Here is an 11,969-nt window from a genome sequence, read left to right on the forward strand (position 1 = left end):
CTTGTATATACTGTATAAAAAGGGGGGGGCCACATATAAAATGTGTTGTAATTCCTACACCGTTCACCTGATTTGGATGTAAGTACCCTGAAATTAAAGCTGAAAGTCTGCACTTAAAGCACATCTTGATTGTTTCATTTCAAATCCATTGTGGTGGTATACAGAGCCAAAGTGATGAAAATTGTGTCAATGTCCAAATACTTATGGACCTAACTGTATATATATATATATATAAAACAGGACATTAACATAAGTAGACACAAAATTCATTTGTGCTGGAAGCTCATGAAGTCACCGTGAAAGTTTCCGAGCGCGTCTTTGAAAGAAAATCATTTCTTTCCGAGAGAGCGAGGGGAGGATAATGAGACGACACGGGGAGATGTGGACAGGGGGGGAGAGGGGTGGTGGCAGAAATAGAAAAACCACAGACAGAAGGAGCTGATTGACAGCTGTGTCTAAATTAGCCCCTTCCCTAATGAGGGACAACTGACAAATCACACTCACTTCCACTTCCTGATCCTCCGACAGGATTCCCTCCGTGCTAAACGTGTCTCACTTCCTGTGCCGGTGGCGGCCCAGGTGGCGGCCCATGTGTCAGCCTGATGGGGATTTAGGGATGCTCTCTGAAAGAGAAACAGCTTTGAGGCTGAATGTTGATGGTCCACTAACATTCAGAGGGAATGCTAAAGAGTTCATCATGAGGAAACAGAGGGAGGGAGAGGGGGGGGGTTGCTAATTAAATATTTTGCTGGAATGCTCCATCTTTATTGGGAGGCAAATATCATGGATAGATTCTACTGTAGGTTTGCACTGGAATAAAGTGTTTCCAGCAGGTGGGGCTGTGTCTATCCACTTTGGTATGAGAGCAGAAGGAACAGAAGGAAATGCCTTAATGAGCTCATTAGTTTGCTGCTTGGAAATCTACAGTATCTAGTTATTACTGTTTGCACCTAAGTAGGACCAAAAAAAGAAAACCCGCTTTTGATTAATTTCAGTTTATTACATTAAAAGCACAGGGCATACCTTTATTAAAATATTCTTGAACATTCTAATACATAATTGGTCATTCGAAAGGCTATATTTCCAAAGTGCTTTGATATACTTTACAGTATGTACAAGAAACACACTATATATTAAAATATATATTGTTTAGGTAGCTACAAACAATGACAACTCTCTATAAACAATATTCAGTAATCAATTTGCTTATTGGCTCGTTCTAAATGACAGAAATCCACCAACCTGTGGGACATAGATGAACAGTAAAGAAGCTTAAAATACATTTCAGACAACCAGCCGTACAAATCACAGAATAGAACAGTCATGTTACTTGGCAACCATTTCATTCAATGTGGCTTCTTCCACTGAAGCTGGAGAGGGCCCTGTTGCTGGCACGAGGCGTTCCCTGAGGTGAGAGAGGGTACACACACACAAATAATATGAAACGACAAATCCAAAACATCAAAATGGAAAAGACTTTAAAATATGAAGTGTTACCCACCCCAGCAGGTCCTTTGGAGAAGTTGACGTGTGCATAGAGCAGCACAGCTATATCTCTGTGACCAGCCTCCAGGGCAATGGACAGGGCTGTGCTCTCATCCTGCACACAGACACACACACACAGACAGACACACACAATAGCACTTCAGAAGGCGGCAAACATTTCCCTCTGTGAGAGTTTGTTTTGCCGGACAGATAAAAACCCCTCTGTTGACAGCCGGCGACAGCCCCCCCAGCGTTTCTCTCCTGCTGCGCGTGAGAGAAACAGTCTACAGCCCCCCCCCCCCACACACACACACACACAGAGAGACCAGAGGGCCCGCGTCAGCGGAGACTCACGCCGTCTTTCAGGGTGGCATCGCAGCCCATCTGGGCCAGCAACAGGCGGACCATCTCGGCGTGGCCGTGCTCGCTGGCGCACATGAGCGCCGTGGAGCCCTCGTCGTCCTGCAAGTTGACCTCGGCTCCCCGGGCCAGCAGGCCCCGCACCATGTCCATACGACCGTGGCTCACCGCCAGCATCAGGGCTGTCTGGCCCGCCTGGAAATAAGAAAGGGGAGGGAAGGGGGGGGGGGGGGGGGAGAGGGGTCAGGGGTTACATCCGCAGATGCACAGCGGAGGCGCACGCCACAAGTTACACCCCCTCACCACACACACACACACACACAAGCCTGCCTTCAAACTAACCACTGCACCCGCTGCCATGCCTGTTATCGAAGCGCCAACACAGTCGTCAAGATGTTGGCGAGATCCAAAATAGCCCGAACAATTAGGATCACGGCTGAGTCGGAGATGTCACCGCCTCCCTAGTGAGAAGTCCCCCGCCCCCTCCCCCCCCGCCCCTCAGGCTGGGACTGACCTGGCTGGCTCTGGCGTTGACGTCTCCCTGGGTGAAGAGCTCCTCCACCACCCTCATGTCGTCTGGCGCCTCCACGGCCGCCAGCGCCGCCAGCATGATGGGCGTGTAGCCCGCCTTGTTCTGCTGGTTCACGTTACACACCTCTGAGGGGAGGAGAGGGAGAAGGGGAGTGACTGGTATGCAACGAGAGGAGGGGAAACAGGTGGACTTATGCAGCGTTCCCAAAGGTGAAAACAGGAGCCCCCCCCCCCCTTCTCATCGTTTCCAAAACGGATACGACCACAACACCACACTGCTAAGACGCGTCGTTCCTGCCAAACGGCCGAGGAGACCAGACAGGTGACCCCCCCCCCCCGGGCAGGTACCCGCGTCCAGCAGCGTCTTGACCACGCGGAAGTTGGAGTGAGACACGCTGTAGTGAAGGGCCGTGTTTCCATTGCTGTCGGCCATGTTGGCCACGTGTCTCAGCACCGAAGGAGAGACGGCCCTGAAGGCCGACAGGTAATCGGTCACCGCCGCGGGGACGGCGCACTTCTGACTGGACACACGGAACCACTCGTGCTGGAGTGTGTTCAGGCAAGACCGCTGGAGGGAGGGGAAGGCATACGCACAGACAGAAAGCAGAAAACAGAAAACAGAATCTTAGCCAACCTCCTCAATTTCCTGTAAGTAGAGCAATTTGAACAACGTGGACCATGTAGTAATTATGGGCATGAAACAGAATAGAAATAAACAGCGAACACCAAAAAACAATCATTCTGTCAAACCCACCACAAAACCCTCCTGTCAAGAGGGTTGTGAAGACCCGGCCAAGGCTTAGTCACAGCCTCTCACCACAAGCACAGATCCTGCTTTTTAAGAAGGGGTTCTCTGGGGCACTCAGAGTACACAACCAGTCACGAAATGGGCGAAGAAGCAGGTTATATGGTCTGTCTAACACATTTCCTAAGACGGCTCTTGAGGGTGCTTGTTTGGCTGCACAGTGACATGATTCTGATCGCTTAACGTTGCCCTCATCCCCAGCTCACTCAGCCCCGTCGTTCCATATTAACTTCTCTCCAAATTCTCTTTGAACATTTAAGACCCGTTTTTTCCTTATCCAAAATTCTTTACTATTTCGACATCTTTTTTTTCCTTCTTCACATTTTTCGGTAATTCGTATTTTATATGCATCGATGAGAAGACTAGAATTGAAAAAACTCCTTTGTAGCATCGGATTATCTGCGGGATAGGACGGGAGCCAAGAGAGTCACTGACAGCTTGACTGACAATAACTCAGAACAAGGTCGTCCCTTTAGAATTGCCTTTAATGTCCATGCCCATGAATCCCTGGAGAAGGAGAGTTAGACGTGTCTACATATTTCAGAGGAAATGTAATTAAAAAATATATATATTCCTAACTATTCTAGTAAGCTTGGGGGTATGCCACTCACCTGCTCCCTGCTGGTTAAGGACTTCTCATCACTTAGGTGGATCCTCAGGGACTGACATGCAGACATCACCTTTTCACTCAGTTTAAACCTGCAGGGGGGGGCCCGGTTGACATATATTCCCAAGTTAAATATTTGACTGGTCTAGTTAATAAGAATAACATATTTTATGGAATACAGTTTGATTCTGCATACTTGGTAGGGTATACATTTTTATATTCGAGGAACTCAATCTATTATTCTCCATCCTCATGGTCTTGACAGACGGAAGCACTCACCTCCCATGTAGCTGAACTCTTAAATGACTTCGGCATCCTCCGCCGACGGCGCCTTTGCTCGTACACGCTTCTGCGCTTTCTCGATCTGACATTCCAGCGCTCGCCCTGCATTTCCCATTCCTTTCCTCGTCCTCAGAGCTGGCGTCTTCAGAGCTGGGGGGCTGGCACCGTGGGTCCCACCTGGAGACAACACACAACCATTTGACTGAAGACCTAACTAGCCCGGTGGTTCTCAACCCTTGTCCTCAGGTACCCCCCTGTCCTCCATGTTTTAGATGTTTCCCTGCTCCAACACACCTGATTCAAATGAATGGTCGTTATCTAGTTACGCAGAAGCCTGTTAACGACCATTCATTTGAATCAGGTGTGTTGGAGGACCTCAGGTACCTGAGGACCAGGGTTGAGAACCACTGTGCTAGCCTAATACTGCGAGGGTTGTCATCTCCACTAAATAACCAGGTGGGATCTAGATAGAACATTTTCTGATTGGAAGCATCAGAAACTCACCCTGTCCTTACGCCCATGAATTTCAGGCTCTTCCTGGTCGCAATAGAGCCTGTGTCGCCATCTTGTTTCTTCATGATAGATCTTAAGTTGAAGGCATTGGCTGGCTGGACTGTAGAAAAACAAACTTTACTATGCATATATATTGATTATATTATAACATAGGTAGGTATGCATGTTTTAAAACTCGAGGATAAGAGAATATCTGACGTTAAGAGACTTTCAGTGAAATGAAAAGGAAAGTCATTTTAAGTGTCCTTCTGTAGCTAGCATTCCTTCTCACACACCCAAACATTCTCCTACATTGACATGTAATTTTAGAGCCTGCCAGCCACAGACCACTATGCAATGAGATGTGTACTCTCCAAAACCCAACCTCGCCAAATATTTTAAGTGCGGGCCTTCGAGATCCAATGCCAAACCAGAGCCCTATTTCTTTGACTGCCGTTTATGCTCGTTTATAAAAGGCCTTGGGAGCAGTCTGAAAACAGAATACTCCCCATTTTTGCTCTGCCATTCTCGGCAATGTTTCTCTCTCCGTCTGTCTGTCTCTAAGAGATATACAGACACAAACACACAAATTGGTTTACCTCGCACATCTGTGGACAGTTGGCATTCTGTCGGGGTCTGTCTCCTGACCTCCAACCCCAGGGGCATGTCATCCAGGGGTGTGTTATTTTGAAGACTGCTATTTGAAATATCTGAGAGAGGGAGAGCGAGAGAGAGCGAGAGAGGAACAGCATGAGACTCCACAATTGAGAGGAAAAAACAAAAATAAGCCTGAATCCCATCTAAACAGTCAAAAAAACGTTTGAACGAGCGCCTGCCAAGAGGCTCCTTCAGTACCTGTGGAGGGAGGCGAAGTGAGCCCCAGTCTCATGGCAGTGTCCATGCTGGTCACGGCGCTGGCCAGCTGGCTGCTGATGGGGCCAAGGCGGCTGCTGTGAGGCTGGATGAACACGGTGCCAGGCTTGAGGCTGCTGTGAGGCGGGGTGAACACCTCTCCCAGCTCGCTGTAGCTCTCCGTCAGCAGGCCCTGCTGTTCCATCAATAGATGCTGCATCTTCTCTATGTAGTGGTCCAAGCCGGGCTCTGGCTGCCCTTGAGGAGACAGCTGTGTGGACTGCGGGGGAGGTTGTGATTGGCTGGAGTAGTCGTGGATCCTCCCCTCCCCCACCCCAACACTCCTGGTCTTGGTGGGGTCGGGCAGGAGGGAGGGCCCGCACGCCATGTTTCGCGTTTTCAACCCGACCAGGAAGTTCTCGTTGACGCTAGCCATTCCCACGCCCATGTCTCGGGTCGTCCCCTTAGCAAGCGCGACGGTGGTTCGGGTCGGATCGTCGCCTGCCCAGGAGGAGGAACCGACGGCGACCGAGCGGGTCTTGGCGACCACCTGGAGGTCGTGGACGCTGCTGTTGCCCACGGCGACCGTCCGCGTGACAGCGTGAGCGGTGTTGGTGTGCTTCTCTTGGGTGTTGAGGACAGTGTTGGTGCTGGAGTTGGTGTTGAACGAGCGGCTGGTATTGGTGAAGCGAGACACCGAGCTGTGCGCCGTGTTGGTGAGTTGGGAGGCGGTCTGAGGAGAGACCATAACCCCCAGGTCGATGCCTCTGATTGGCTCCGTGGCCACGCCATGAGAAACGAGCTCCTTTACGGTCTCGCCCACTGCCCATCCATCACCAGAAGCCAAATCCCCCAAGGTCACATCTGTGTTAATGCCCAATTCACACATCTTGATCTCTGCCCCCACACTCCTGGAGTGCATCAACACCTGCCTACCGACACACTGATCTCTCCTCCCCACGTGCTCTCTGACCTCCCACTGGCTCATTAACACTTCCGGGCCAGAGCTTACACTCCTGACCAGTGGCCTACACAACATCCCCACAGAGCGCACCGCCACCTCCCAGCTTCCTCCGGTGCAAGCATCCTTCAGGTGTGTGTGGTTGCCCACCGCCACGCTCCTGGTCTGGGTCTGAGTTTCGGTGGCTGTGCTGGAGGTGGACGGCCGGGCGGTGGAGCCTTTATCGGACCGGTTCCGGGCACCGGCGGCGTGCAGCTCCAGTCTCAGACGCCCCATCTCCGTCTGGAGGGTGGTATCCTTGAGCTCGGCCTCCAATTGGCAAATCCGCTCCTTCAGGGCTTCGATGATTTGCTGTTGGGCTTCAAGCTCCGCCTCCCTGTCTGTGACGATCCCGAGCTGGGCCTCAGAAACACCAGTTGCGACGCACCTGGTTTCGATCGGTCTGGTCTCCACAGACGCATTCTTGTATTGCTTTGAAGATGTAGAGGGCGCCTGGTCCTTTTCTTCATCAATCCCGACCGTGGCAGCCACGTGAGGCCTCCTGTAAAGCGCAGGTTGGTCCAGTCCGTGGCGAGCTTGCAAACGGCCTCCCTTGATGGTTCTCTCCAGTGCCTCCATCTCAGCAGTCAGCTGCCTGAACTCCCTCAGGCCCGAGGTGTCACTGTGCTCCCTGGCTTCCAGCTCCTCTCCAGTCTTATCCTCTCGGAGCTCCGACACCTTCCCGACACCGGGGGGCCTCTGTATGCGGTCCGAGCTGCCCGCACTGTGGGCTCTTTTCCGGAAGACGTCGCTCAGCTCTTGGTTCTTGTTCGGGTTCTTCATCAGAGACACCATCTGCCTCTTCTCCTCCTGCAGGACGGAGATCTTGACCTGCAGGACGGGAATCGTCTTCACCTGCTCCTCCAGCTCCTTCAGCCTCTGCAAGGCCACCACCATCTGATCCCTGACGTGCTGCAGGTGCTGGGGGCTGAGGCCTGTCACTGGAGTGGCCCTGCCAGAGCTCTGGGGGCTGGGCCTTAGGGACACGCCACTGCCCAGCAAGGAGCTGGGCTGGAGGGACAGCTCTGCACCACTTGGCTTGTTCCCATTGGTATCCTGGTTAAAGGCGCCCCAGCCGGTAAACGGCGACAGGGACCCGCTGGAACCCACTCCCCCGAAACTGGCGAGCCTGCGGCGGGGATGAGGCTCTGGCTGAGTCAGGGGGCTCTTTTCCTGCTCCAAACGTCTCCGGGTCTCCATCAGAGTTCTCTCTACCAGGGGGTTGTATCTTGGTACGGCCAGAGATCGGGCCCCAGTGGGGGGCTTCCCGTCTGAAGGCTTCTGAGACACCGGGGCTCCCTCCGAGCTAGAGGGCGTGGTGGCGTTGGAGGACGTTCCGTGGGGAGGGGGAAGAGGGGGACGCCCTCTGCTGATGGAGGAAAACCTAGTGTCGTCGCTACTGGCCGAGGACAAGGACTCTGAGGAGGTCCATTGGTTGGGTGTGGTGCCACTCTGTGGTTCCCCTGCACTACTGGCCTCTCTGGGCCTCCTCCTGAAGCTTAGCCTCTTCATCGTGGAGCACTTTTGGATATCGTCCACGTACTTGAGGAAGTCCAGGTCCAATTGGTAACCATAGGAAGTCTCCAAGCAACAGGGAACAGTATCTCCAGCGCTGTGAACTTTGTAAGACGGAGAAAAGCACTTAAGTCGTTGGTTGTGAACTGAATATTCATATCAGGAAATAAAAGATACAAGGCATATGTAAATTATGAACTCCCAAGCTATACCGATATAAAGTGATGGCAAAAAGAAAAACAATTTCATGATCTTCATACAAAAAATAAAAGAGATATTTTTTCTAAAACATTTTCACTTTAGGTCAAATGTGCATGAACTGTTAACGGAATTCATTCTTTTTGGGCATCTTCTTTAAAAGCAGACTCCAAAAGACAATAAATGATACACACACACAACAAAAGGAAAACATGGTATTTGGCTACCTGCAAACTGCTTCCAAAATACAGCTTTCAAAGCAGACCTTTTCCTTACCGGTAGTAAATGTTAAATCCTTATATGTTGTGGAACTGGTGTTTATCTGAGTCTTTTCTAACTTTTGTCTTCCACTCTCTCCATTCTAAGCCCTCCGGAGACGGAGAAAAATGAGACTGAGTACTCACCAATAGAGTAGACTTATGAAAATAGTTTAACATGTCATTGGCTGACAGTGCCATCCAATCGCCATGTTTCCAAACTCAAACCAAACCAAGTGTATAATTACTGTGCGAGTCTTGGATAACCAAACATTGTCTTGGTATTTCATCCACAAATGCCTGCAAGTGCATGTGTCTCCACATATTTTTAGAAAATATCAATCCACACCGTACCTGATCCATTTCCATATATGTGCGTGTCTTGAGCCATGACTGCTGCATTAATTCCTTTTGGCACAAGAGAGAAATCCATCCACATTGGTTCAGTTCGAGGCTTTGTAACCTTGAAACATAAAAAAAAACAAAAACATAGAACTCATATTTATTTACTGAAAGATTTATATCCTTTCTCTTTCTGTGAAGATATGCACACCCACACAGGAACGTACGTGCACACATACATCTGGCCAGCTAGATAGGTCAATAACAGATAGCCTTACACAGTGCTTAGGAAGAGGTAATACAATACCAAGGAGGACAGAATAGAGATTATTCTGTTGAGATATTGGCAGGGAGTAAGCCCTCAAATCAAACAAGCTTTTATCACAGTTTAGATATGATATTACATGACATCTTCTCAATGTATCGATATGGAAGCAGATTTGAAGTTTTTGTTTCCTAAGGTAAAGACGTTATTTTCCAAATCAGTCATGCAATCTGAAAGAAGGAACCCATTGTACAATGATTTTCCCTAATATTCACAAACACACACACACACACACACAACAGTTCCACCCTCTTCCAACTACAGACCCTATTCTGCTGACACCTTTCTTATCTGGGTTATTCACACCGCAAAGCCCTGACAAACATCTGACTGCAGATAAACTGACACCACTCTGTAGTGCCTTGGGACCGTTTCAAAGGCAAGCATATATCGCAGAGAGGATACTATAGATTAATACTGTGACACACCAAAAAATGGTTTCACAGAATCCTAACCAATTTATATGACTAAATAACTGTACAGCCTTTTTTTCATGAGTAAATCCACCAGAAAGGGTAGGTTTGAATTACAATGTTCGACAACCTCAAAATCACCCTCTGTTTGAGGGCCGATTCAGAAGCCACTGTTAGGCTTAAGTCAAGAGCCAAGCCGATGGAGCCACAGGCCCTAGATTGGCCTCACCAAAGTCTAGCACTGCCATCTGTAGGGGAACACATTTAGGAAAAGCCTCAGAAAAAGAGCTGGCAGTATCACCTTAACCATGAAGCTCATTCTGCTTCAAAGGATGCAATTATTTTGTGGGGATAAGACTATTACACAGACTTGGGATGTAAATAAGTCAAAGATGCTGCAGGAAGTGGGGCTTAGATCAGAACATCAAAGGCTACAGCAGTTGTTATAGCCTGTCCGTGCTGACCCAGAGCATTTTCAAACCCTACGTGCTTCAAAAGAGTGCTCCTGCAATGAAGCAATGAGTAACACCATTACTAGTGCTGTTAAGAGTTACTGTCGAGGCACGTTGGTGGTAAGACTTGCTTAGCCCCTGGTATGCATTCTAAATCTAAACTACAGAGAAAGAAGAGTTTCGAAATCCAGTTAGACTAGAACACAATGAAATATCTGGAAAATACATCCTTGTGGGTTTCCTCTATGACAGTGCGAGACAATGTTCTCAGAGCGACAGTAAATCAACTACATCATAAGCAACACATATCTACCAATGTCGACTTTAATTCTCTGTTAAAAGTCAACAAAACGACACTAACTTTACCGAAAATAGGGGCCGAACTGACTTCTGGTGAAGGCCCTCTACTCAGCCAATGGGACACAAATTCCCTGACTGCATAGTGCACACTAACTAGCCCTGAATGTTAAAGAAGACACAGACACGTGACGGGGAGGAGGAGAAAAGTCAAAAGGGAGAGTGCAGGACAGTGAGTAAATGGACTAAGACAACAAGGAACGGGGGATTGGCAAAGTCAGAAAAGGAAAAAGACAGCGGTGACATCACAAAAGGAAGCCACGTAGTCATCTTCCGGAAAAACAAAATCCAGCCTCACCTTCTCCATCCACTTTTTTTGTCCTCTCTCGGTGTGTCTCTTTCTCTGCGGTTCCTATTCAGCACACTGGGCTACACGGAAACCTTGTTGCTAAGGTGAGCCCTCCCCTGTTGCTGCTGACTGAGGTCAGAAACCTGAGAGGGCCATTCTGAGACATAGAGCCCTTCAAGCGGTTCACCCTGAACACTAAAATATACTTTGTGACTGTCCATCCAATTGGTTTTAATTTATCAAGCTCTCTTCATTACTTTAGTAGATAAATATGTAGCTCATAACAATTACTGTCGGCTGCATCGAGGAAACTCTTCTATTATTTCTGGGCACATATTATAGGACTTTCTGCCTAGAAAGTCTTGGAAAACAACAGAAATAATCCCAGACCAAATGACATAATCAGAAAACACGCCGTTGGTAGGCCTACATTTCACCAATTTAAAACTTGCAAACATAGTTTCACAAGCCTTAGATTATCTCGGTCCACAATAATACCGGCAAATATGTGGATTACATTTCCCTAATGGAATGGAGCTGACTGGTACAGCATTATAGCCTACTGCAAAACAACAATATAATCTTGCTGAGCCACTCATTGTTTTATACTCAAATCTCGGCGGAGCGTGGGAAAGTTAGAGGTTTGCGGCACAGATCGATATAGGCCTACTAACTATCTGTTGGAGGATGTATAAAACATCAACCATGATAAACAGTTAAACAGTCTGAAAATAAATTTAAGTGGTCGGTTTTTTATCGAGTGCTGACACTCACCTTAACAGTGTGTTACATTCCCAAATAGTCGACAACAAGTTTGGCACCGTAAAACTTGTGTTTTTTGCATGTTCCGTTTAAACGTACATTAATTAAATACCTGCATCGTTTCCATCAACGATCAGTCGCTCTTATGGCTCATGGTGGCCTTGCCTTCAACACAAAAAGTTTTCCACACCTGCAGCAAAGGCCCCTTATTGCCCATGCGCATGACATTGTCAACATAGCAGCACACACTTAAGCAAAAGAGATGCTAATTGACAACTTCTAGTGACGCTCTGTACTCAGGTGGCCTGGGACTGGTTAAAATATTTATGACGTTCTCACTTCCAACCACCTTCAAGTAGCCTACCAAATATGTTTTTTCATAATGCAATTTTGTCTGAACAAAATTACTTTACACAGAATTAAATTATTATCTCAGAGAAGAAAATATATACTATAAACTGTAACTTTTACCCAGCACAAACAGAATGGTTAGTGCTCATAAAAGTAAAACTAGTGTGTGTACCACTGCCATCTACAGACAAATGTGAGTTTTTCTGTTATTTACTGGCGCCAATAAACACACGGGTACGCTACTGGACCGTTCAAGAACACAGCGGTCTCATGCTTTATCGGAAATGACATCAG

General features: G+C 48.3%; 1 protein-coding gene across 2 annotated transcripts; it reads right to left on the reverse strand.

The window, feature by feature from the left end:
- Positions 1–1,004: 1,004 nt before the first annotated feature.
- On the reverse strand, positions 1,005–8,806 carry LOC136964136 (KN motif and ankyrin repeat domain-containing protein 1-like). Of its 2 annotated transcripts, none has more exons than XM_067258109.1 (11): positions 8,739–8,806; positions 5,418–8,033; positions 5,162–5,272; positions 4,575–4,683; positions 4,068–4,247; positions 3,793–3,880; positions 2,725–2,944; positions 2,360–2,502; positions 1,840–2,040; positions 1,502–1,600; positions 1,005–1,405 (listed from the first exon to the last, which is right to left on the reverse strand). In XM_067258109.1, exons 1-11 carry the CDS (start codon positions 8,773–8,775, stop codon positions 1,343–1,345), a joined length of 3,867 nt encoding a protein of 1,288 aa, XP_067114210.1. In that variant the 5' UTR covers positions 8,776–8,806; the 3' UTR covers positions 1,005–1,342. The 2 variants fall into 2 exon arrangements, with proteins under 2 accessions (XP_067114210.1, XP_067114211.1); XM_067258110.1 differs by lacking the exon at positions 8,739–8,806 and adding an exon at positions 8,404–8,484.
- Between the last annotated feature and the right edge of the window lie 3,163 nt (positions 8,807–11,969).

This window comes from Osmerus mordax, chromosome 20, assembly GCF_038355195.1.
Source record: "Osmerus mordax isolate fOsmMor3 chromosome 20, fOsmMor3.pri, whole genome shotgun sequence".
Lineage (NCBI taxonomy): Eukaryota > Metazoa > Chordata > Actinopteri > Osmeriformes > Osmeridae > Osmerus > Osmerus mordax.